The sequence below is a fragment of the Eucyclogobius newberryi genome, unplaced genomic scaffold, assembly GCF_026437365.1.
Source record: "Eucyclogobius newberryi isolate DKJ021-1_F unplaced genomic scaffold, fEucNew1.0.hap1 SCAF_6, whole genome shotgun sequence".
NCBI lineage: Eukaryota > Metazoa > Chordata > Actinopteri > Gobiiformes > Gobiidae > Eucyclogobius > Eucyclogobius newberryi.
In genome coordinates, this window is record NW_027316278.1 from 33,264,427 (window position 1) to 33,291,525 (window position 27,099).

General features: G+C 39.8%; 1 protein-coding gene across 2 annotated transcripts in view; it reads left to right on the plus strand.

Annotated features, from left to right (window-relative positions):
• The window catches only part of unc5db (unc-5 netrin receptor Db), a 394,916-nt gene that overhangs the window by 293,573 nt on the left and 74,244 nt on the right, over positions 1-27,099 (plus strand). For both annotated transcript variants that reach the window (XM_072433137.1, XM_072433138.1), the window contains 3 exons: positions 4,274-4,459; positions 16,639-17,001; positions 26,750-26,834. In XM_072433137.1, coding sequence (XP_072289238.1) covers positions 4,274-4,459; positions 16,639-17,001; positions 26,750-26,834 — 634 coding nt within the window. The remainder of the gene's footprint in view (positions 1-4,273; positions 4,460-16,638; positions 17,002-26,749; positions 26,835-27,099) is intronic.

A 27,099-nucleotide genomic window follows, 5' to 3' on the forward strand; every position in this document is an offset into this window, starting at 1 on the left:
TAAAATCACATTATGCAGTTAAATGAAGAGTGATGTGCTAAAATATTATGTGAAATTCACCAGAATACAGGAAATCACTTCTTCAAGGTTTTCTTTTTTCCAGACCCTCCCCAGACCCCTAGCCATGTCCTTTAGATGAGTTTGTAGTTTGTTCCAACCAAAATAAGCTATACAATGTTTGGGAACATGTTCTAGTGAAAGTAGCTGACGGAGGCAAAAAGGTTGTAGACCCTCGATATAGGCCCTTTAATAATGAGGTATCCTAGCCTCAATCCCTCCCATAACAGTGAAATACAAGCAGTCTTTGTGGGAAAGAATAAAGTCTAAAGAATAAAGTCTGGCGGTAATGTAACACTTGGATACCAACCGCCTTAAAACACCAAAGAAGAAGAAGAAAATATAAGTGTTATTCAAAATCCCCCTCAGCGTTCTTCGCCTGTTTCAGAATCCTTATTTCACCCCCGGAATTGCCAGCGTTCTTCTCAACAGCCCAGTTTTTCAGACAGGCGAGGCTGCAGCTGTGCCTCTCGTAGATGTATTGGTTGTGACAGGTCAACATGTGCCGCGTTGGTGGAGGATTAATCCGCCGTAATTGTTGCAAACGAGCTAATTGGACCCATTCGCAACGCTGTCCTCGCCAGCCTGACGCGCCTCTCAATCAGCCTCTGGAGTTAGCCTTATAGCTGCTCGTCAAACGTTAGCACCAGCGCTCCGATTAGCATGGCATATTAGTGACTGGGCTTGTCAAAACTCCATTATACTTACCGATGAGTGACACTTATGACGGTTATTTGACTGAGTGGTTTCGAGGCTAAGTTTATACAGTAGCGCCCTCTACAGTTGGGTTCAAATATGACATTTTCCCGCATTAGCCAGGTAGTATTTTCACCACTCAATTTAAGATAAGTTAAGATAAGATATTCCTTTATTGTCCCACATGGGGAAATTTCATTGGTGCAACGCAGGTAGATACAGAGGTAGATACAGAAGAACAGATCACTTATAGGAAGTCTGAAAAACACTTTCAGTAGAAGATCTCCTATAAATAAATAAAAAACTCCCATAGACAAATAAATAAATAAATAAATAATAAATAAATACCATATATTTGTGCTGCAAAAAAACAAACAGGAATATAACAAATTGTGCCAGAATTATGGGAGTATTATTGTGTTATTGTCATTGTACATAACCTAAATGGAGCACATAAAATTCTCATTAATCTTTGCCATTCATTTTGGAAAAAATATATGTGATAAAATCTTTGCAAGCTCGCTACTAAAATATGTCTTAGTTACAGCAATGCTCTTCGGCGAGCTGGTATGACTTTATTCAAACATATATATGTCCATTTTTTCATCAGGGACTTTATAGAGCTCGGGATTGTGAGACTCTAATGTTAAACAAATGGAGATGCATATTAAACCCGGTGTTTGTTCAAAAGTGTCCTGACCCTCTAAGGTTTAACACATTTGTCCTCTGCATTTGCCCCATCCTTCAATGCTGCCGGGTCAGGTCTACGATATTATTTTGGTCCTGTGGTATTTTTCACACTTAATACAAACAAGGGGTTTTTATGGTAACAGTGTTTTTTTGACGTAGCAGGTTATGATCCTGAGACATTTTAATAATCGCAGCAGGTTTTAACTGTTCTGACACCAGAACAGTTAACCCAAGTTTGATCTTGAAAAATAATAATTAGTTCATGACTATTTTAAGCTGTAATATATTAATTATCGACGCAACGTGTCAGAAAGTTTCTCAAAGAGTAATTTTCTCAAACTTTGCTCAACCAAGGTGATAATTACTCACGATGAAAAATAGACAATCACACATTCCCTGCAATCCGTGTTTTTTTATTATTGTAGCAAAACTATAAATCTAATTTAACTTCTACTTACTGTGTTATTTGTTTTTAATTTAGATTATGTGGATTGTAGCGTCGATCACTTACCTCTTAATAATATATAATTGATAATGATTGTCTAAACAGAGTGAAATTAAATGTTTGGTATTAATAAAAGTGCCACGCCTTCTTCTCCTGAAACTTTGCAGCAACAATATAATAATATTATATTGTTGCTGCAAAGTGAAGTTTGTATTCATGCTTCATTACATATTGTGTAATGAAGCATGAATACAAACTTCATTTATAATTGACAAATAGTTTATTGAATGATTAAGGCTTACTAACTTCTTACTTTTTACCCTTACTAAATCTTTATTTGGGCTAATGTGTAGTTGTTATGAAGTGATACTTAATTATCCATGTGAAACTTCTTCTGTGGTTTACCAACATAAACTTTGCATTGTAATTCTTATAAAAACTTATAATACATATAAAAAGTTGATAGATCCAAGTTAAACGTTTTTTCCTGATTCAGTTTTCATACTAGATACAATAAACAAGTACATAAATAAATGAATAAAAATACTCATAAATATTAATTAATTAAATATTTTAATTAGCCTTTTAGTGAATTAGATTATCCTTAAAATTGGGGTAAAAATTTTAATTTTGCATACGTTTTTTGTAGTTGAAACTTGAATAAATCTGGCTTTGAATGAGACAGTAACAAATCCTATTACAGTCCGTCAAAGTCTGGTTAAGGACAAGATTGTGTGTTGTGTGTGTGGATGCTACTTTAAAATCCTTCCTTTGAATGTATGACCTCCCGTGATTCAACTTTGTTAAATGGCATAATAATACATCTTTAGGTGCAGATTGGACAATGTTTCCAGGCGAACACTTTCGTCTTTTGCGAAACCAAACCATAAAACAGCAGCGTCTCACCTTAAATAAATGTGAGCAATAAAGTCCAGAGCGCCACATTTTAGAAATAGTCTAAACGGCTTGGCCTTCACCGGTGGACATTGCCTTCTCCGCACGCTCTCCCATCTCCTTCACTGCCAGACACCCATCAGGGCCATCGGACATAGACGGGTGGCTCCACGACGCTTAGGCTAATCGGGCGTCGTGCTAGCAACTTGAGTGTGCGATGTGAGCGTTCAGAGTAACTACCGGACGTGCTCCTCTACTACCTCGGATCGTCCTCTCTGCTGTAATGTTGCGTAAAGGCACGAGACAGATGCCGCCGTTCGTTTTAGCACATCCCATAATTCTTGTTCCATTCTCAATCCGTCTTTGTAACGCATTGTAAGTCTTGCCTGCGTTTGCCCTTCACAGCCTCCGCGATAGAAACATACTGCCGTTACGCCTCGCGGCAGTTAGGCGCAATGCAAGCTTTATTTTCATTTACGCCCATTATGTGGCGGCCATTTTGTGCCTTCAGTCCCTCCAACACAACATGACAATGATGTATGATGTATGGTCAGCCTTCAGACTTAAAACATATGAATTTATTGTATTTTAATTCACCTACGAGTCTGCCACGCGCGTAGCTCCATAGTGATGTTATTTATGTGACTGGAATGTTCCAAAGTATGGCATTAAGCATCTGTCTGGCATGGGGACAATCAGGCGACGACACAAGGACAAGCTGCAGGTCAGATCTGGTGCGAGGAGAGCCCAGATCTTGTACTAAGATTGAGTTACTGTATTTTCCGGACTATAAGTTGCACCAGAACAAAAATGCATAATAGAGAAGAAAAAAACATATATAAGTTGCACTGGAGTATGAAATACGGTTGCAAGTGTGAAAATAACAAATAATATCACATATAAGTCACTCCGGAGTATGAGTATAAGTATAAATATAAGTATAAGTCGCACCCCGGCCAAAACTATGAAAAAAGGTGCGACTTATAGTCCGGAAAATACGGTAATGCAGCTTTTTCCAATTTTCTTTTTTTGGCAGTAAAATCACACGTAAATAAATAAATGCAATTATAACTTTAATGCCATGCCAATGCAGAGAATGTACATACACACATCGTTAGTCGTGCACATCGTTAGTCGTGGCTGACAAAAATACATTTACATGTTTTACAGCACGTTCATTTACATTTTCAAGCAGGTCAACCTCAAGTAAAGGCAACATATAATAGCCAGGGTAAAGGAGTTTAAATGCAGTTCAATACAAAACTATTAGTATCAGATTGATATCTCGATACTTGCCATAGCATTATTTGGTATCAGATTGAAATTAAAATCACTAATATCGCCATTCACTGCTTCACCATTAAAGATTGATACATTTTCAACATTTCCATCACCTTCTTCAAACCACTCCTTGACAGTTTGGCCATCTGATACTCTTTGAATCATCTGGTCATCTTACCTTTTCCTCTTCCTGTTCCTCGCCGTCCGCAGGCATGGACAGCTCCAACGACGTGGCCCTGTACTCGGGTCTGGGCGCGGGGATCATCGCGGTGGCCATCTTGGTGGTGGCCGTGATGCTGTACAGAAAGAACCACAGCGAATACGGCGTGGACGTGATCGACTCTTCGGCGCTCAGCGGAGGCTTCCAGTCCTTCAACTTCAAGACCACCAGACAAGGTAAAGGGACGCCATGTTGCAGCAGTGGCGCAGTGGTTATTTTGATGTTTGCCCGTTCAAAATCCACTCAGTTTCCGTTCTGTCCTCGTGTGTGTGTATTTATAACAATGTGGGGACTGATCCGTACACACTTGGTCACGTTACGGGGACTTTTCTTTATGGAGACAAGAATCAAGGCCCCATGAGGTTAGTACTTCATCATTAGATCATTAGAGCTCCTACAGGTGTCACGCTATCCCAGCATGCATCATCAAGCATCCACGCACACTGGCAGTGAGGGTGCGGATGCTCTGTGATGCGTGGATAAACTATCGGCGTCGACAGCAGTTATGAAAGTTTATTGGAGCTTCACAAACAAACACACACACAAAAAGCTACTACAACAGACGCCTTTGGGCTGGCCCGGCGGACTGGTATCGGTGCTTTTGGCTGTTACCGATATCACTCATTGCCGCGAATGCCGGCCGACACCGATACTGTGCCGATATATCGATGCAGCCTCCGATTAGAAGGAAATTGATTCAGATGTCCTGATTTGTCGATTTTGGGCGCTAATGTTGATTTGTTTTGATGGCAAGATGCATTTTTGAATGTTGATTGGTGGGTATCAACGTAACAGCAACCCGATATATACGTGTACACAATTATATAAACGTGTACGTGTAGCGGTATGTATTTAATATGCGATTGTATTGTGTGGATGGTCTGTGTAGTGCCCTTGAACCTAGAAAATGTATTTAAAAAAAGATGCATTGTTATTTACGGCTTCATTTAATGACAAAGATCAACTCCAAAAGCTAAATTTCAGGCTCGTTGTTGTTCAGTCCGACACATGGACCCCCTGTGCTCATGTCGCTTTCAGAACTAGTTTATTTATAAATGTGTATGTCGAATACATTAATCAACCCGCCGGGGGGACCACAGGTGAACTTTTGTATCTGTGGCTACATCCTGGAAATGTCTGCTCTTAAATCAACTGACTTTTCTGACAAAAACAGCCTCTTTGACCCCGTTGCTTTTGCTTTAAACGACTGAGGGATTGCACTAGAACTCGAACGTGAACATGAATGAAACAACATCAATAAGAGGAGGAAGTCTTTTGTCCTGAGGGTCGTTAAAACCTCTCAAACACAGTACAGCAACAACAAAATACAGCTAATTGCAGCCTGTCTTCCTATATGACAGGGCAGAGATGTCTTGACAGCTGTACAAAAGTGATTAGCTCCCGTGTTCTCGCGCGACTGAACTCCGGGACGGTGCATGAGCAGTTTGATTGACACGCGCTTGACATACCATCATTTTCTGCCTCTCAGTTCAATAAATCACATGTTCATTAGACACACCTGAAGCTAGCTACTGCAACTGCCTTCACAGCGACAAACACACGGAAGTCTAGATAAAAATGGTACTTTCCTTGCACTAGTCTTAATGATATTTAAATAGACCGTCCTATGTAGAAATGTGTTGGAAACGATATAGTCATTTATTCATTGCTAACAGGCTAACAAATGTCCATCACTTTAAAGCCTGTCAATTTCACGCAAATAACTATTTTATTGAGAGAATGGGAAGGTTGAAAGAGACATTGTGGTATCTGCTGTGTCCACGAGGTAAATGCAACTTTCACAGTTTGTCTAATGGGAATATTCACTTTCTTGAAGTGAAAAAAGCTCCTCATAAGCTTCCATTTCATTCACAGAACGTACAATTCACTTTTGCTCAATGTCAATTTATATTAGACTTTATTGAGAGGGCATAACTCCAGTTCTATGAGTTTTTAGTAGCTTGACTTTTATTATTGACATGGTAAAACCCACATTATCCATGGAACAATTGGGATGTTTTGGTTCATTGGCGCAGAAGGCCTATTTATGTAACGTTACTGACAAGAAAAGTTACATTTTGCACCTTCAAATTCAGTCTCTATATAGCTAAAGTATTATATTACAGTATTGCTTGAACAATAAACAATATACAACACACTAAATGTATCGCAATAACACCTGTAGTACTTATGTTTACTGTTTTTGAATTGAAAATATTGAAAAAGGCTGATTTGAATTCATGATTTTCATTTTTTCAGTCTAAAGTAGCCTTGATTTAGTCTCAGTTTTGTCTCTATTTTGTATTTTGTACAGAATAGAAAATTGTATTACATTGGGCCAGGAAAATGTATTTGTTTTTTAATATAGGCCTAACTGAAATTGTTGTGTCAAAAAAGTGTATTTAAAAATCACAATAATATTGATGTCGCTGTTCATTTCCAATATCGTGCTGCCCTAACATTTAATACATAATCTAATATTTTTGATCATGAGAGGATAAATTAGATAAATGCTACCAATATCTAAATATAGAACTAAAAACAACAAAATATTATACTGACGTTTTTATGTTTCCATCTAATGACGTGTTTATTTACAGCCCACGTTATCTTGCCGCTCACTCCCGTCTCCTCCCGTCACCTCCAGTATTTCACCCGCCGCTCCTCCCACTGTGACACGCGCCGCTGACCACAAGGCCGCGCCGCCGAGCCCGGTGACAGGGCCCGGCATTGTGATTGATGCAGTGTGTTTGCATGGGCCGCCGCCACTCTCTCGCCTCCAAATCTGACGAGGATTTATGCGTCCATAATTCGACCAAGGGTGCTGCCCTGTCCGCCGGTGACAAACATGCAGCGCGGTGTTATTGTAGAGCTGTATATAATCAATCGCACGGACACCGCTCGGATGGACCACACGCACCTGCCGCCGGCGCCATCTGATCACACGGGCCGGGCTCTGATGGACGACCAGAGAGCGACGGGACGGAGAGGCAGCCGTTCTGATCAAAACTAAAGCCTGGAGCGGTGAGGAGCTCATGCAAACGCACGCCTGATCGCTATTGGCGGTTGTGCACAGCTAAAAATATATCACGAGTTATTGATATACGTAGGTAGTTGATGTTTGAGTGTGTAGCGCCTTTTTTCTTCTGTTATCTCGACTTTATAGAAAAATACAAACCGAAATCAGTTCTATAACAAGCGTAAGGACAGTAAAAATATAATTGTGTGTATAACTGTTTTAAAGGCCCCCTACAGGTCGGACGACTCAGTTAACTAAAATGCAGTTAAGATGAATATATTTTGAATTTAGTTAAAAATTATTGAATAAATATCACGGAATAGCACATTTTTTAGATCTATGAATTTCACTTCCTGTTTGTAATTGATTACATCACACTAGGAAATGACCCAGCAAACACTGGGCAAAAATGCATCTAATGTCACGTTTTCTCTACAAATACTTACTCGATTGGTGTAAAACTAATTTATATCTACAACAGGTGTAAATACACCAAATAAAGTTCAAATTAGAACGTCAGAAAAACCTGTCATAGGCCCTTTAATTTAAGATATTTTAACGGCACACCGTAATAAATGACATAATATGTCTATAGTGTTCTATTGTGTTCTTCACAATTACATGTGTTTTTTCTCTTAGGAATCTTCAGTTTCAAGTTTTTCAGAAAAGTAAGATGTTTCAAAAATAGGAATATAATTGTTATGTCGTTTGATATATGTTAAACCCTGAAGCCCAGAGTTTTTCCTGGAGCATAAATTACAGATGCGCGCCTTCTTTTATCTGTTTTATATTTAAAGTCGAGCTAAAGGTGTCATTTTTGTCATTAACAGTCTGACACAAACGACTTATCCGACTTATTTTTTTTTTTTAGAACACCGCAGGACATTTCAGTCTTTTGTGTAAAAACATGAAATCACTGAAACACAGCGTCATTCTAAAACTAAGAGTAATTTACAGAAGACATTTTGTGCACGTTAAGTCGACCTTTGGAGGAGGAAAAACATTATTTAGAAAGTCGTTAAGTGACAATGGAACAAATTGACAACCATTATAAAATATTGGCATTTTTTTAATGATTACTTTTCTATTTTACACTATCCTTAAAGGTGCACTATGTAGCTTCTCTGGTGAAGGGTCTGCCACCTGCTTGTCTTCATTTAGATACTGCTTTGCCTGCATCAGATCTGTGGAGAGGAGACCCTGCTCATAGAAACATAAGGACATCATTGTCAAGGTATTTTTAAGCAACAAAAAACATGACTTCATATCACTGGAATTTGAGAAATGAGTCTGACAATGATTTGTGGACTTAAAAACATCACCAAAGACCTCAGAGCTTGATGTTTGACGTCACAAACTGGGAACATTCAGAATGGAGTGTTTTTCTAAGGACTTTCTAATTGATTCTGATTCATCAAACTAGCGTGAATGGAGCTAAATACAACCTCAGGTAGGTTTTAATGATGTTATAACGTGATGAAACGCTCGAAGAAAGTCCTTTTGCGTATTACGTGGGCTAAAAATACCTCGCGCCATGTTTTATCTACATATAGAGCACCCATTTTGACCGCACTCTTCCCACTCTCACCTCGCACAGATTCTTCCCACAGATCCTATTATTTCGCCGCAGAGTGGATGGCTTTGGCCTTGCCGCGCCCCTCGCTCTCTCCCTGACACTTCTGGGTTAGCACAAGTGATAGCCATCGCGGTGACCTGCCATCCATCGTCACCCAAACGCCGTGACAAGCACCTTTGGGACCCCACCCTTCTGTCCCCGGGTCCAAGCCCCCCCCCCTTCCCCTTTCCACATCCAAAAGTGGGATCAGGAGCCAAACCCAGGTCTATGGCAGCCACAGCCAGCGCGGTCATCAATCCTCGGTTTAAATAGGCCGCGTTTCACCACGGTCTTCTGCCCCCGGTCGGAAAGACATCACTCCTGCTCCTCTAAGTCAGGAAGTACGGTAAAATGTGGAGCAGTGGCTGAGACGGCGCGGTCGCTTCTCTCTGAAGTCGAGTTCCTGTGCTCACTTACTCGGGACTAAAGTGAGACTAGTCACGAAGCACAACAGGAAAAGCACCGAAATGTATTTATAATCTTTAGAAATCAGGACTTTACTTCATTTTTGCGATAGATATTTTTTACTTCACTGCATTTTGAGGTCTGATAAAGTACTTTCTGTATGATTTCAGGAGTGATTTCAAGTTCTGGCTTTGAGCAAAGAAAAAAATAGATATAAATAGTCAAGAAATTGTTTGCCAAAATCAGGATAATTCTTTATCAAAATCACCAAATTGCACTCTTTAATAGTAATCAAAAAGTGTCACGAAACACGTACTTCACTACTTTAACTCTGATACTTTACTACTTGTGTACACATTTTGCTCCTGTATTTGCACTTTTACTTCAGTAACAAAATGTAGCACGTCTTCCACCGCTGACTGAGACTAAACCCAAAACTAAACCTTTGACTGGACCTGGACTGAACAGAACTGGAACGGAACTGGACGAAAGCGTGACCAAACCAGAACGTGTGACCATTGTGTCCAGACGATTCGAACAGGCCGCCGCCCACAGAGGCCTGATAACATGTAACTAGCTTTATCATAAGCACCGCCGGAAATTACACCTATACTTTTGGGATTGGGTAGAAAAATGCATCACTGGCTCTGTTCTAATACTTTACGCATAAGCAATTCTTTCTTTCTTTTTTTTTGTAAATTGCTTTGGTTTTAATATTGTGATTTAGTAACGTTATTAATTCATGACATTATGAAGATGCTTTATAGGCGCTACAAGGAGCAATGAAGCTTTATAATTGAACCAAGGAAGCATTAGTCAATTTAAACGTTTTTATAAACCGTGCTGTGTTGTATTTTCCTCGAAGGGAAATAACTAAATTATTTACCAATTTAAATAATATTTGTCATTTGAATGTAAAAGTTAATGGCGAATGCAACAGCAAGAACTTTAAATCGTAGGAACTTATTTTAAATAACCCGTTGCTTTGCTCCGCTATGGACCAGTGTGCTTCGTACCCATGACAACGCTAACTCACTCAGGCAAACACAGAACAGGGTTTGAATAAGAAGTGCCATTCACTTTATATTGTGTTTTCTTTGGAGAAGGACATCTGGCTCTAAAATCTAACCTATAACAAAAGCAATTTAGTCCCCTGAGAAAGGAAAATGTCACAATATTTAGTGTATTAGTAGTTTCATTTCAGTCCTATTCTATTGTTACTTTTTTATGATGTACTTTCTTCTTCTTCACTCTTGCTCAACACACTGGGGAAAAAAACAAGAATTAAACCTGGACTAAACTAGAACGAGAAGAGCACCAGACATTGTTTACTAGTGTGGACCAAACTGGGCTCCAACCACGATATGTGAACACACTTTAAACACTTTAAAAACATAGTGTGCTTTTTTCAGGTACTTAATATTGAACTATAACTAAAGTAGATCATCATTTCACATTTTGTTCACTGTAAACCGAAATATTGATCTAGAACGGCTCAGTAATAGACACAGGTCCATTGACTTCCTGTTCAAAATTGCAGAACTGATACTGAAAAGCCCCGCCTCTTCATAGTGATAAGCTCCGCCTCTTCACAGTGACATTTCACCGTAACAAGCAGCAGTAATTTTTTACATGTTTTTTAAAAGTGGCAGTGTGACATTTGAGAACTCAACATGTGTCACTTGGAGTCTAATTGCAACTAAGTATGCTGATGTGGGCGGGGACAGGGGATAGGTGAGAACAGGAATTATTTTGAACACTTGAGACTAAGTTACAGGACAAATCAGGATAAAGTCAATCAATCAAAATACATCTTTGAGGAAACTAACGATGAGGAAACACTGGTCATACATTGTTTGCTCATGGGCACAATATGACATAGGTAGAGGTAATTCCACAGCTGTTACCTAGCAACCAGACTGTAAACAAGAGCCAAAATCCAATCAATGACACAAGAGTTATGATTTGACAAATAATAATACCATATAACACTTTTTTATTTTGTTGAACGATGGTTTACACTGACCTAAAAAAAGTGTAAACTGCCTCTGTGTTTTCAACGGCACGTCGCACATTGATGACATCACAGAGGGATTCAGCTTTAGCTTTTTCCTGTCATTTTGAACTTGTATTTTTCCAAATTTCTTTACAAACTGCAGCTTAATAGAAGTAAAACTATGATGAATATTTACCACAGGTTCTACACCACCAAATTAAGTCAGAATTGCAAAAATGGAAGAACCTGTTTTATGGACTCTAAGTTGATTTACTGTAAAATGTCCTCTTTTAGTTGTTTTTGTGAACTTTCTACCTCCGTTTTAGTTTTAGTCTTAGTTTGGATTGCCGTGTAAACATGTTCATCATATAAAAAGTAACAATGTTTTGAGAGGGATAAATACTTAAAAAATAATAATAATAACGACTCCATAATGACAAAAACACAAAAAAAAACAGGTATATTATCGATGCCACATTATTACAGCATCGAAACAAAAAAAAAGGAGTCTGTTTTGCTTGATAGAAAAATGTTAATTCCAGTTCTTCCTAATAACCTGCAGTACATAACCACTGCAGTAGCACCTTTCCCCGGGTGTAATACCGAACGTGTAACTTGATCCTTCTCTGACCCTGCCTCTCCGCATTACCTCTCGCTCTGACTGACTTTTAATCATGAGCCCAATTCCACCGCCATCCCTCCAGGTATTCAAGCCCAGGTACATTTCATTAACTCCTCTCATCTCGCCGCCGCCATCGTCCCATTCTGCCCATTCCGCTCTCAAAGATGCTCACTCCAGCAATAATCAGATCACTCGCTCTCTTCAGCTAACCGCGGGGCACAAAACGCTAGCGAGATCTAAAGTCGGAAGGGGGGGGGAAAAAGGTGCGGGCAAGGGTTGTCCACTCTGCCATGGAGTGTTTATCAATGAAGTGGACAGGGATATTTGTCACACACACAGAAAGGGGTATTAATATGATGTAGTGGCACATGTGATGTACAGTCAGGAGTTTTAATAACGAGTTTTACTGCGGGCTATATTTGGCTAACATCGCTCATAGAGTTTTGAATGAAATAGCAGCGATTTAGAGGAGTTTAAATGAGCAGAACTGGCAAAAAAATGTGTAGGTTAGCATTTTATTTGGTTGAAAACTCACAGATCCGCATTTTCTTTGAATCATTTTATGGTCCGTCACCTGTTGATCTCAAAGGATATGTTTTACCTGGAATGTTCCACAGTACAGTAATAGTGCAGTACTCAACTTCAATCTGTGTTTTATTTTGAAATATTATTGAATTACAGGTGTTTTCATGGCTAAAAAGAACATGTATTCTTACTGTAGATGGGGTCACCTCTCCATAGATGTGACCTGTCTCTGTGGAAACAAGCAGGTGACAGAAATGGGACATGGTGCATCTTTAACTTGGTTTGGTCCTATTTTTGTCCCTGTTTTGTCCTAGTCCAGGTTTAGTTTGGAGTTCCATCCGAGTTCTGTCTAAATGTTTATGTGGTGCATGTACTTTAGCCCGGAACACACTGCAGGGTAATTAGTCCGATTAGGCCCTGATTTACTTCTCCCCGACTTCAGCGTGACCCGACTTTGGATCCTCGTGAGTGATTTTTAAGCTCTTCATGTTTGTGGTGTCAGCACAACATCTGTTTTATGATAAACATAAAAACATTAGCACTGCTGCAACAGCCGATAGAGCCGAGCATCAGGAGCAAACAGACTGACGAACGCACTGGGATACAAACACGGGAACTAACAAAAGGACAATGATCACTCACCTCTCGTCAAGCTAGAAAGTGAAACTGCAGCGTTCTTTTATCCAATAGGATTTGACTCCGCAAACAACCCAAAGTCAACCCAAAGTCTCTATGAATCCAGTTTTAGCGTTGTTGAAAAAAGTACAATGTTAAGCTAGGGTTAAGGTTCACTTTGTTGTGTGAAAAGGCTACAGATCCTCAGTGTGTCCTCCTGTGTCCGTGTTTACACTACTTCCTGTGTCGACTATTGCCAACTTTTTGTGCAACTTTTTGTTTTCTTATCTAAGTTTTTTTGCACCATTGCGATGCTCTGTTTGTTTGAATAATTGTATCATCTTAAAGTGTCTCGCTTCACTTTGGAAAGAAAACAGCTGATGCTAGTTGCGCTAGCTGTGTTAGCTCGCAACAAGCTCCAACCGTCAAACATGGCTGCCGTTTTGCGCCGATGGCAGTACTTTTGGTGCATGTCGCCAATTTAGCAAAAGTTCACAATCTACCGAACATGCGCGGTAGTGTTCATCTCCCACACGAGCAGGTGCACCACGTGACCGATCCAACCAATGAGAGCGAGAGCTGCCATAGCGGAGAAGAGTGAGGCGAGCGTGTCCGCAGGTAATTGCCGAACCCTCTAAAAATAGCCGAGCATTAGCCTCCCGCCTCGCCTCCTAGCATCTGGCCACAAGGACTCCGCCACTCCACTTGGCTCCGCTCCACTGTTAATGACCATGCGCGGAAGACACACTGCAGGGGACGGGACAGCTCTCATTTACAAAGCAGTCACCTCACCCCCCCTGCTCGCCTCGCTGTCCCGGCCCAGCCCGCTCTCTCACGCTCTCGCTCGCTCGCTCTTGTCCTTCAGCGGGCCAGGGAGCGACCACACGGGTTGACTCCGGAGCAGATGGATGGTGCCGATCAAGCTGTTTGTGTTTGTAATTAAATGTAATGGTGTGACAGTGGCCGCCAAGCCCACCACCTTCTGTTCAGGTCACGCTCTCTGGCCCCTCTCTGGCCCCTCTCTGGCCCCTCTCTGGCCCCTCTCTGCACTCAGTGGTCATCAGTGGTTACCGACCTGAAATGCTGTGGTTAAAAGTCACTGAGGTGTAAAGAGGAAGCAACGTCCCATTCCAGAGATCTGTATCAGTCTTTTTAACTTTTATTTGTATAGAAAACTAATCGGGTCAACAATTAGAGCATGGCTTTTTCTGAGTGTAAAAGGTTGTATTGTGCACTCACTTGTGTCACATCTGTATTCCTGACAATATAATAATCATAATATTCTGCAGAAGTTTAAACTGTGAACAGCACATGTAGAAAACAAGCCTCATGTGTACTGTATCTGGGCCTCTACACATTATAACCTCGCATTATTCATTTAGTTATAAGACATTAATTATCCATCCTGTGTGTCTGAATCTGAAAACTATAAATATGCCAGATTTATTGATCTTTGCTCCAGGTTATCATGTTGATTCATTATAAACATGCTTCATCACTAGTTGTGATGAATGTTCTCTCTCTCTGCGCTTTTAAAGTCAACGCACCTTCATCAGGCTCATTTAGTCGAATATCTCTGCAGCTAAATTGCTTAGTTGTTGCTATTTCGTTAATCTAATTTGAACGGCTTGAGGCTGAATTATCTTTTATTTATTTATTCTCAATATTGTAAGTCGTAAAATGCGATATGTCTAAATATTGTATGCATAATAATTAACGTTTGGTGCTTCATTCTCTTCTGCTTGGTCCAATTTATGCATGATGCTACTATGGGTTTGCGGCGGGGAACAGTTTGACTTATGCTGGAGGGTTTTTGTTGCAATTGGGCTTTTTTATCGACTGTTTTAGCCGTTCACCAGCAGAGCGAGGTGAAATAAGACGCTCTCTAAATAATATAAAGCTGATTGAGTTTAACCACCGTGCAGATAAATAAACTATACAGTAGATGTTTGCAATATTAAGAGGCTGCGCAGAAGCAAATAGAGACATAATCACTGTTTCTGAACTATCCGTGTCGTCTTAGGACACGCTTTTAACATTTACGCAATATAGAGTTTAACCTGGACTGAACTTGCACACAAACAATATCATTCTCATTCCAAACTTTTCTGCTCAAAATGTTGTTACTAAGCTACCAATGTGATACTTATATTGTTTAATTGTTTGCTTCGTCTGAAATGTTAGCTAATCCATTAAGTAGGTTCTTCTGATGACAATTAATGGAAGGTTTATGCTAAAAAAAAAAAAAAATCATTTATTTTTTCAATTTTTTAATGATAGATTAGCTACAAACTAAACTGGCACACGCAGACACAACATGTATTATCAATAATATCTGTAGATGTGCATTTATTTTGTCGATGTCACTGTTCTGCATTCTGATCCCAAAAACCGCCAAACGCCAATCAAATGTTTTAGTTTTTTGTTAAATACAAAAGAGGCAACAACTTGAGACCCTTTGAGTAATAACTTAACAATAACTGGATATCCAAACTCAAGAAAACAGAATGTGGAATGTGTGTGGAAGGTTGATGTGCAGTGGACGACAATTAAAGAACCACGGCAGCTCCTGGGAGCTAATGTTAATATTAAAAGTGCAAACGGGTTCAGTTCTGATGCGGCTCCTTTCATCTTACACAACTGTACATAACAAACAGTATGTGAGCAGCTTTAGGAGCGCTCTAAATGCAAAAGTAAAGTTAGAAACAGCTACAAAAAACAGGGAACATTTCTGTGTACTTTTTGGGGTACAGATTGAATTGAAATAGCCACTAAGATAAGTATGATTTTAAGTTTTTAATTATATTGTGACCTGAATTAACTTCAAACACATCTTCATAGAGGGAAGCAAGATATGCCATTGGGCCAAGGTCTTTTTTCAAGGTATATTTTAGCAATAAATAAATAAAGCCATACTGTGGAAGACTTTCTGACCCTCTTCTCCAATGCACTTGAAGTCTGTGGACGTTGAACACACATACAATATCATATAGAATATTTCAAATTACACTATAGCAGGTGAATTGCTTTCTAACATTTTAGGCCAGACTGTGGGATCCAAATGATAGAACATGTCCATTTGGTCTTTCCTCGTAGCCCTGGGTGAACCCGGACTACAGTTTGGGATGTGTCGTTCTAGGCAGAACAGTTACATCGCCATGGTGACAGTCCCCTCTGCTTTCCCTTTCACAGCACAAGCCCGAGTTGCCAAATTGCATTCGCTGTGTGAGATAATGGTTCTATCCGTCCTCATGTGAAATTTTGTTTTCGAGTTTTGCGCGTTAAATCATATTATACACTATTCAATTGTTATATTTTTTCGGTCCAACATTGCCACAGGAGTAAAAGAGCGAAGTTGAGCCTAAATAAGTTACGGACGCACCTGTACTGTATATTATCTGAGATTTGTCAAGTAAATGTGACTGAATAAAACAAAATGTCGTACCAGTTCCACTCGTGAGGCTGATGGTGCTGCTGCGGAGTTGTGGTGGAGGATACAAAGTTCTAGCCACCTTTCCTGTCAATTCTAATAGTAACTCATATTTTGTCTTCTTCCAGGAAACCCACTACTCTTGAACTCCTCCATCCAGCCGGACCTGACGGTGGGGAGAACCTACAGCACCCCCCTGTGTTTCCAGGACGGCGCGGACAAGGAACTGTTCGACCCGCTCCCGGACATCAAGGTGAAGGTCCAGTCCTCCTTCATGGTGTCTCTGGGAGTAGCCGAGAGGGCCGAGTACCACAACAAGCCCCCGTCGGAGACCTTTCCCCGGGACCTGGCTCGTGACTACAGTGGCACCGCGGACCGGAGGAAGAAGGGCCTGATGACTCTGAACGGCCCCGTGGGTTTGACTAAAGAGCAGCAGAGGATCACGGGAGTGTTTGGCCACAACGGGGGGCGACTGGTGGTGCCTAATACTGGTAAGAGTCTTTGTGACCTGGGCTGGGTAAAATAGTGACTTGTTTGTTTGCAATTATGTGAATTTAACTCCAAAATACTTACAATTACAAATATTAGGATACATATTATGCTAAATGAACTACTTGAGCTTTTAAACATTGTTCCTTCATCAAAAACATGCCTGGAGTTGTATTTTGCTTCATTTAAGCTAGTTTCATAATCCTGTTGATGAGGTTGTTTCCCTCTGAGCCTCAGAAAACACTTGATTTCACTTGATTCCCCAGAGGCAGATGTCTGGCGGTCTCCTGCACTGTTTTAAGTCTATAAATCATCACCAGACTCGTTTATTTATATTATTATTTATATACAGACTCGAGTATTTATGACGTTGCATTCATCACAAATGCGTGCTTGTATTAGCGCGTCGGGGCGAGCTAGCTTTTGTTTATTTCCCAATGGTAATTCCCTCCCTGCCAAGATGCCAGAAAAGTTACGCTGTGCACCTTTAAGCTATGTTGCAGTAAGATTACACTTAAGAAGAAAGATAAGATGGATAGCTAGATGACTTAGTATGATTGACAGTTGGCATTCTCTTGAATAAAAGGGCATTCAAAACAGACCACGTGATGTTCCAGTGAAGTTCACAGGAAACATATTTGACTTGTGATGACGGCCACGACCAGTGATTGTTATTTTGATCCGATATCAAGTAATACTATGAAAAGTATATTAATCTGAAACTGATACCCATGAGTTTGGTGTTCAAATGCAGTGAAACTCCTCCATTTTTAATAATGTTCACCTTCACTATCTTCACTTTACATCTTTCTATCTATCTATCTATCTATCTATTTACTCATCTATAACATTAATACATGCGCAGATAAAGTAAAATACTATAAACAATATATGTTGGACCTTTTCTGAATAGTTTTAGAAAGGATCTTGTTTTATATCAGAATGTATAGACGATCACTTGGTAATATTAATGAAACTATATATATTATGTGGCATTGAACTTTATATTGAGTATAAAGCCTTTTTTTTATATTTAAATTTTCTATTTTACTATCGTGACAACACTACTCTATTAAAGGCCTCAGAAAACACGCCTTGTTATAAAAAGAGAGATTAACCAATCAGACAAAGCGGCTGGTGGAGAAACACGGCGTGTAAGACATGTTGGAAAGCTCTGGTACAAGCACTTAACCTTGTATTTCATCTCTGCTCAACAACTATGAATCCTCAAAACTTTCTCCGCACAATAACATCAAACTTTTCTTCTCGCTGAACATTTGGAAAAGCTGCCCGGCTACAGCAATTACGCGGCGGTCATTTAAGGCATGTTTTGTTGCAATTATTTATTTATTCCCGCCCCAAAAAAGAGCGGCGCTGTTTCATTAGCGGACACAAACACTCCTAATAAGCCTAACTCACGCGGCGCCGGGGAACGGGACTCTCCGGAGACTTCTCATTAGAACGCCATCAGAAGAATATCTAGTGTTTACCAGCAGCTAGTCGTCGGCAAAAAAACATCTGAAACTTTACACTCGGCGACCATTATGAGCAGCCAGATTTGTGCATTAAAAACAAGGAAAGTTTTCAGTCTGTTGTATAAAAGTGCTTCTCTTTGAGTTTGAATTGGACTTGAAGTTCAGTGGCATCTTCTTTTGGGGAAATAGAACTGTTTAATATTCAGGATCTCACGCAATCGTCCTCTCGTTTTAATTAATTATATATTGAAGACTAGATTGTGGCTTCAAAAGCAAAAGGGACAACTGTATAATTTTTGAATAAATATCTTAATCATTTTGGACGCTTGTTTTGATTTTATTTTTATTTTTTTATGGTGGAAAAATAAATATTTCTGTTTTTTCATGTTTTTCTTTTACTTTGTTTATTTATTTTCTATATTTTCAATTTTATTCCACGTATTACTTTATTTATTTTTCGTTTTACTTTTTTAATGTATATTTTGTGGTCAAGTATGCATAAATACCATCATTCAAATGATATTGCTCTGTCACGGTGGTTGTTTTGGGTCTTTAAAACATAATAATATAGTATTATTAAAGAAACTAAGCAAGCAAAACCGTATAATTTAAACAAATACTTTTATGTGCCTTAACATGAGCCACTAGCTCTAGAGGACGTACTTCACCACTGCTACCTAAGAATCCACAAACCTGAATATAGAAAATGGTTTTAAGAATGCTTGGTCTGACACCGGAGAGAACGACAGACGACAAGTGCCTTTTAGGACGAAGCGCCGGCCGTTCTCGCCTCAACAGCAAATAAACCAATGCCTTTATCCAGCTGTGGACGCCTCACTGAATACTCTGCCACGGCAACAATAACTATTCTTCATTTTTTGCTTGTTAAATAATTGAGGTTATCTCTGCGAATCCACTGTCTCCTGTGCGGTTTTGGATTGTGGAGTCTGTGGCTGCAGTGGGCCTCACAGTGTTGTATGTGCGGATGCTTCACTTCTCAAATACAGTCAAAAGTGATTCTGATTCAGTTGTATTGGAAGATGGGCCCTGCAATAACGAGACTGGCACGAGGTAACAGAAGACGCTGTACATGAAAAGACAATTATTCTATCTAACGTCCAAAGATCATGGGGGATTTGTTGCCCCTGCAGAAAATGTTGTCCTGAGGCAGAGCAAAAAAATATGTCTGTTTGCCGTAACCCGACCGACCCGGTAATGAAATAGCCGACTGAAAAAAAAAAATCAGCATTTCGTCAAAATTATGCCAAATGTTTATTTTTCTCTTGGGTTATATCTCGCCGACTCACCGACCATGTTTTCAAAAAAGCGCCGTGTTGAATAATTTTGTATCACTGGATCTCGCAAGAAATATTTTAAAGCCGAAAATGTCCCGAAAACCGTCGAGAAATGAAACTAACATGAACGGAGAACGTCTCATTAACTGACGCCTGGCGGTCACTGCAGGTCACTGGCAGAATCCAAAAATAACGATAAAATGTGTGTTCAGTGCCGTTCAGTTTGTCGGGGAAAAGAGTGAGAATTAAGAATAAGTTGACTGATACGTGGCGTGATGTGCTAGTGGACTTGGAGGTGAAAAAGAGGAGATTGATCAACAGAGCGTCCGAACATTCAAATGAAGTGGAGTTATTTATCATTAAATGGGTGGATTTTATACACAAATTTGGATTTTTTTATGCCTTCAAAGTTAAAAAAAATAATAATAATTCGGTAGGTAGGTAATACCACTTGAAAAATGTTGGGTAGGGTTACTGCAAACATACAATTTATTTGGGGCAGCCTGATTTTTTTTTTTCTTTTCCAAGATAGAAAGCATTTTATCACACTTAACAGTTTTCAGGAGCCTGTGATCAATCCAAGGTTCCATTTAGATGTTTGTTTTTTAACAAAAGCGGTGAGTGTGACCAACTGAATAAACAGCTGGTTAATGCTGGTTTGTGACTGGGGCTCTCTCCAACCCTACACCCACCAACATTGGCACATTGGTTTTTAATTTGTTTGTATTTTGTTTGTACATTTGTATTTTATTTTATTTTTAACATTTTTTTTTAATTTTGCAGCACTTTGGAGAGTTTATGTTGGTAAATTGTGCTATACAAATACAGTTAGATTGAATAGGATAAATGATCATTGAGAGTGTTAAACTACACAAGTCATTGCATCTGTTTTAATGCCAACTAAAGCTGGTCTTACACTCAGCAGTTTTGTACATTTTTGTTCCAAATGATTCCCAAACTCAGTTGTGCATTTGAATCTCATATGTGGCGCTCACACTGTTCGAGGCACATGAGCCAGAGGAGACACTCAGGACCCACTATCTTCTCATACAACATTTAAACACCCAAAACATCATAGAAACACTTCAGCAAACCATTTCCACTGCTTACTTTAACAGTGCGGGAGTATATAAGCCTCTGACATTAAACTTCTCTGGCTTTTGTGTGTGCAGTGACTTGTAGCCCCGGTTCACCTCTTTTGTCGCTCCAGCACCTTTAGAGTTGTGTTTCCTGCTGCGTACAGCTCGGGATTGTGCCACGTATGCACTGCTTTGACCCTTCAGCCGTGCTCACGACAAACGCCCGGCAATCGCAGCTCACACGATTCAAAAAAACGGTCAAAATCGACCTGTAAATCGCTCACCGTAAGCCCAACAAAAGTCAGTTCTGTATGGTAACACTGTGTTAAAACAAAGCTCGGATTAAAGAGCAACTTGAGTGACAGAACTTGAAACAAAACAGAGCCTCCATCTTATGTTTATGACACAGCGTGAAAGGTGTTGAATGGGACTGTTCTACCTGTTGTCTCGCTGGTGTCGCTCATGTTATAACGAATAATGATTCAAAACTAAATTCCTAAAATAGCGTCAATAACAGGGGAAAAAAATATGTGAAAGCCTGTGAAATCTCATCTTATCTCATAATTCCTTTCAGAAACGTGCAACAAAAGAAACTCAAATACAGTATGTGTTTTGGACCTGAGCAGATGATTCTCCTCACAGCTCGCTCACTCCAAACTGGGGTCAGTCTGTCTGTGCTCTGCTCCTCTCTGCTTCATCTGCTCCTGTCTGCAGAAGGGTCAGTCCCAAGTCCCAGTGTGGCCCTCCTCCTCTGAGCAGGACCGCCGCTGTGGCCCCCCGCTGTGGCCCCCCGCTGTGCTTCTGCTGATGGAAGTAAAGGTTGTCATGGCTTGGCTGGAGTTTGGGACCGTTGATGTCAGAGAAAGTGTCTAAAAAATGCTGTAACATTTAATAGTAACTCTTTATGCTTTTTGTAGCCTTAATAAAGCATGAACAAAGACTTAATTCATCATGATCAAATAGTGTTTGTTTATTTATATTTATTTCTGTTATAAAAAGATATTCAGGCTTAGTAACTACATAATTAAACTCTAACTCTTAACGTGCATATGACAGGTTTTCATGTTTTTCTAATTACTACTTGGGATAGCACAGGGATGTTTGAAAATTGATTGAAAATTGAAAATGACAGGAAGTAGAGCTGAGTTCTAAAATGAATCAATAAGCTTTTTTTTTTTTTTTTTAAACAATCAAACTAATTTTACGAAACAAAAGTGTTACCAGGTATTATTATTTTTCAAATCATAACTATTGTGTAATTCATATGTTTTTGTACCTTTGTACCTTGTTTACAGTATGGTTGCTAGGTAACAGTAGTGGAATTACCTCTCTTTGTGTGTAAATTCTTAAATAAAATCATACATTTTGGTGAAATATGCAGTCTAACCATATAAACATAACTTAAATAGTTTATAAACTTGTTGATTATGAATTAAGTCTGTGTTGATGTTTAATTAAATTACAAATAAAAGTAGTAATACAAAATACCAAAAATATATGTTTAATATATTTAATATATTTTGAATATAATATTTGTCAAAATACACAAATTCATACTAAACTAACATGAATACAAACTGTGTGTGGGTAGTGATTTAGTCAAAGTCCATGTACCTCTCCAGAGCCTAAAACAATTAACTCCAACTTGTGACATCATCGAGTGGTCATCCAGAGAGCCTCCTCGATGTTTTTAAAGCCTGTACATCTTTACCAGACTGTGTTTCACTTCTCAATTGTCGTCACTGTACAGCACCTTTTTGATGCTTGCATTGTTTTGTGTTGTTTTATACACAGCTCTTAAAATATCCAATCCATACACTCGGGCTGTTAATCCTCATTGGTCAAGATCAACTATATTTGTGTTTACGTTCACAACAATCATAAAATACCAATGCTAAAATGCCCGTGAATCATGGATTATTCCTAAAAATAGTATTTGTGCCATGTCACTTGCACAGATGTCCCACCTTTTTATCATCACACCGAGGTAGTCCTGCAGTTTTTGTTTACTGTGCGGTGTGTGAAAATTGACCTCTCTGCCCTCTGCTCTGATAGAAACCTGGCTGGACAGTGTGTATCCGGGGGAAGGGGGTGGGGGTCAGTTATGAGGGGGAGGGTTTTTTCAAGGAGTTCAAGGACTCGGACCAAGGACAGTTTTAATGTGATGTTGCTGCTGATCCTGCAATTAGAGAGCGGGTTTGGCTAACCACGTGGATCTATACTCACTCTGACACGTTCTATAAGCCCCACTCTTTTCCTTTATCTGGACGGCATATGCATTTCTTCAGTTATAGTATATCTCGTGCTTTATGTAAAAAAAAATGACTCAGCAGCAGGAGGCACAAAGAAAAAGAGTGGTCCAAGACTTGAGCCCTGGGGAACACCACAATGTAAATGTTGTGTACATACTGAGACCAAGTTTATTTTTATTTTATTGGTCCATTCTTACTTTATACATGCCTTATTTGATTTTATATAACATGCTATAATTAATATCCATTATAATAAGCCGAAATAAGTTCCTATGTTTGTGAATTTTGTTCACTGACAATGCGATACACCTTTTTCTGATTCTGATTCTGGGGTAAAGAGAGGAAGAATAATCCCTCATCCCTGTTTAATCAGAGGATCCACCCAGTCCCCCTCAACAACAGTGACTGAACGTTTGTCTAACTCATTTCAACATTAGCATATGTATACTGTGGAACATTTGAATATAAATTGTGGTTAGGAAGTGTATTTTTTTCTCTTATTTACCACATACAATTGCAATGAACAAAAGCTCCAATAAACAAAAAAAATGTGTTTGGGGTCTGATTGGAAAGTGCTAAAAAAGTGTCCTCTACTTTTGTGAACCAGAATAAACTTGGGACCGGAACTTAAGTGTCAGGAATGGACACATTTTTTACAGGGTGAAAACCCTACAGAACAATGGCCTGAACCTCTCCAGACGCTGTTTGTGACTCTCACACAGTGCTCCAGCCCGATAAGAGAAGAGTATCGAAGGTGAGCCGTTCGATCTAAAAAAACAAGTGCGTTTCCAGCATCAGTAAATAAAAACAAATCTTTAATCATCTTTAAAAAGTGCCGTTTCTATGCTCTGTTGATGATTTATGGACTTAAAACAGCATTGGAAACCTGCAGATGTTTATCACTAATATGGGGAATTTGAGCACTTTTTGAGTTCTTAGAGAAAAGACCTCTTAAACAGCATGAATGGAACAAGCGTGAATAAAACAACATTTACATCATATTTGTCACACCAAGTTAGAATCCATTTACACCTTTTACGCTGCCACCAATATTTATCTATCATGCCCCATTCACCTCCGTCTGCATAAGGTCTAGTATCTTCTCCTCCCCAGCTGTGGACACTGCTGTTCTCCTGCTGTTCTCCCGCCGTTCCCCTGTCGTTCTCCTGCCGTTCTCCTGCCGTTCTTCTGCTGTTCTACCGCCCTACTCCTGCCGTTCTCCCGCCGTTCCCCTGGCGTTCTCCCGCCGTTCTCCTTCAGTTCCCCTGGCGTTCCCCTGGTGTTCTCCTGCCATTCTCCTGCCGTTCTCCTGCCGTTCTCCTGGCGTTCTCCTTCCGTTCCCCTGCCGTTCTCCTGCCGTTCTGCCATTCTCCTGCCGTTCTCTTGCCGTTCTCCTGCCATTCTCCTTCTGTTCTCCTAACGTACCCCTGCCGTTCTTCTTCCATTCTACTCCTATTTCTTCAGAAGAGAATACACACAAAAAGCACAAACTCTTTCATTCGTGGAGTTCATAGCGATCTGCATTAGGGTTTATTCCGAGTGCATTTCCCTTCGATGTCCAGTGAATCAGGATTGAATTATCCGGGAATTAGTGATTGATGAGCTTGAAAGAGAGACGGAGAGGTAGAGACAGTCGGAATGGATAGATGAGAGAGGAGAAGAGTGAGAGGGGTTAATAAGGGATGACTCAAAACGTAGAAAAGAGAGAGAAGTAATGGCAAGACAGGTGTGGAAGATGGAAGAGAGACGGAGAGAGAGATGATGAAGAGATAAAAGAAAGGGAGGGACAAGAGGGCGTGAAGAAGAGAGCTAGAGGAAAAGGGAGAGGATTCGACATGGAGGCGATGGAAAAGAGAAAAGCAATGAAGAAAAAAAGGGGGGAAAAAAAGGGTCAGACAGAACGTTGGAACAGACGGAACACAAAAGAGAGGAAGAGAAGTTAAAATGGACAGATGAAAGAGGAGAAGAGTGAGAGGGTGAATCAGGGAAGGCTCAAAACTTAGAAAAGAGAGAAATAATGGCAAGACAGGTGTAGAAGATGGAAGAGAGACGAAGAGAGAGATGATGAAGAGAGAAAAGAAAGAGAGGGACAAGAGGATGTGAAGAAGAGCTAGAGAGAAAGAGGAAAAGGAAGAGGATTCGACATGGGAACGATAAAAGGCGATGGAGTAAAAAAGGGGTTAAAAAAGGGTTAGACAAAAGAGAGGAAGAGAAGCTAAAGTGGAGTGATGAAAGAGGAAGCGGGTCGATTGTTTTCTTGGTTACAGGTCGGTTCTGCGCACAGCGGTGAGCCAATCAAAATTCCGCCGACCGCAGCAGCTCTCTGATCCGGCCGGTTCAAACTCGTGCTGTTGTTTTACAAAGGAAATTTAAGGACGAAAAGCTAATGAAATTCAGAGCTGACAAATTACTCGAGGCGTGTTTCCAGAAGAGTCTGCGGGCCTAGTTTGGAAGAGATGATGCATGTCCGGGAAAGTCCAGCCGTTTTTTGCAGGGGAAATTCCGAGTTACAGAAAATTCCAAGTAATTTGTCAAAAGAAATTGACATGTTTACAGGTAAATAAGACAAAACTGCTATGACTTGCAGTGACAGGTGTTCTGTGTGCCTGTTGTATGTGTACCCAGTCTGTCTATTGTCTATGCAGCTTGTAAATACAGCACCAAAATAAAATATATACAACTAACAAACAGCATTATTAGTGAAATAATTATTCAATTATCTTTATTCAGACTATTTAAATTGCACTAATAATAAAATGGATCTTTATTTGAGATGCCAATGTAATAAGTATCAACTTATTAACAAAGAGAAAACATTAAATTGCTAGATTATTTTATTTATTTTATTTATTTTATTTATTTTATTTATTTTATTTATTTTATTTATTTTATTTATTACTTAAAATTAAAGGGGTTCATCACCTGCTTCTCTCTATGGAGTTGGCCTTTACTTGCCTGGAATAATCCACAGTATGGCATTGAACTGATCTATATTCAAGGAAACAAGCAGGTGGTGTTACCGGTCGGATCTGCGGAGAGGCGAGTCTGATCACTTTATAGATAAGATAAAGTTCAGCCCTAAACAAGAACACATGTAATAGAACAAATGCATGATGGATATGTTCAGTGCCAAACTATGGAACATTACTTTTAAAGGTATATAACCCCCATTAGAAAAGTGACAGAAACATGTTCTGGCTGTTTCCTCTATCTTTTACCCTCTTGAAGTTGTATGTTGAGTGAATCACACGTGAGTCATCCTCATCCTCCTGCATTCACCTCGCCATCCTAACTCGTACACGCCCACTGCTCTTGACTCACTTTGTTCTCCGTTTTATTCTTCTTCTTCATCTGTGATACGCGTAGACATTTTCCGGCGACGCTTTGTTGTGAAATCAGCGCTGCAGTTTAAACGCGTTTCTCTCACAAAGTCGTTTCAGATCAATATTGTGATTCAAAATGTCCGAAATATAAAGTAACGATTTACGGGTGTCAGACAAAAGCATGATATTCAGCCATTTCACTTTCATGTTACTTTTGCTGTGTTTTGTTTTGACACACGTTATGTCGAGTGACGCTAATGACTTCGATGGTAAATCAGTGGAAGCATAAATATTCTTCATTGTATGTGTTGGTCTGTGTGTTCCAGGGGTGAGTCTGCTGGTGCCTCACAGAGCTGTGCCCGAGGACAACACGTGGGAGATGTACATGGCCATAACTCCCCCAGAGGCCAGGTACGTCCCGCCCACCACACCACATTTAGCACAACTATCTGCACTGCATGACTATTACGGTGTAGCACAGCTCGCCACAGTCGTCAGTGAACTTTTAAAATGTCATCCACAATGCAAGGAGGCGTTATCGTTGATATTTCCAAGTCAAATTATGACTGTTCTGTACATTAGATGAGATTTGGCCCTTGTTTACAGTGCGGTTGCTATGGGTAACAGTTGTGTCACATCCGCTGCTCATGTACAACCAGGAAGTAACGTTATAAAC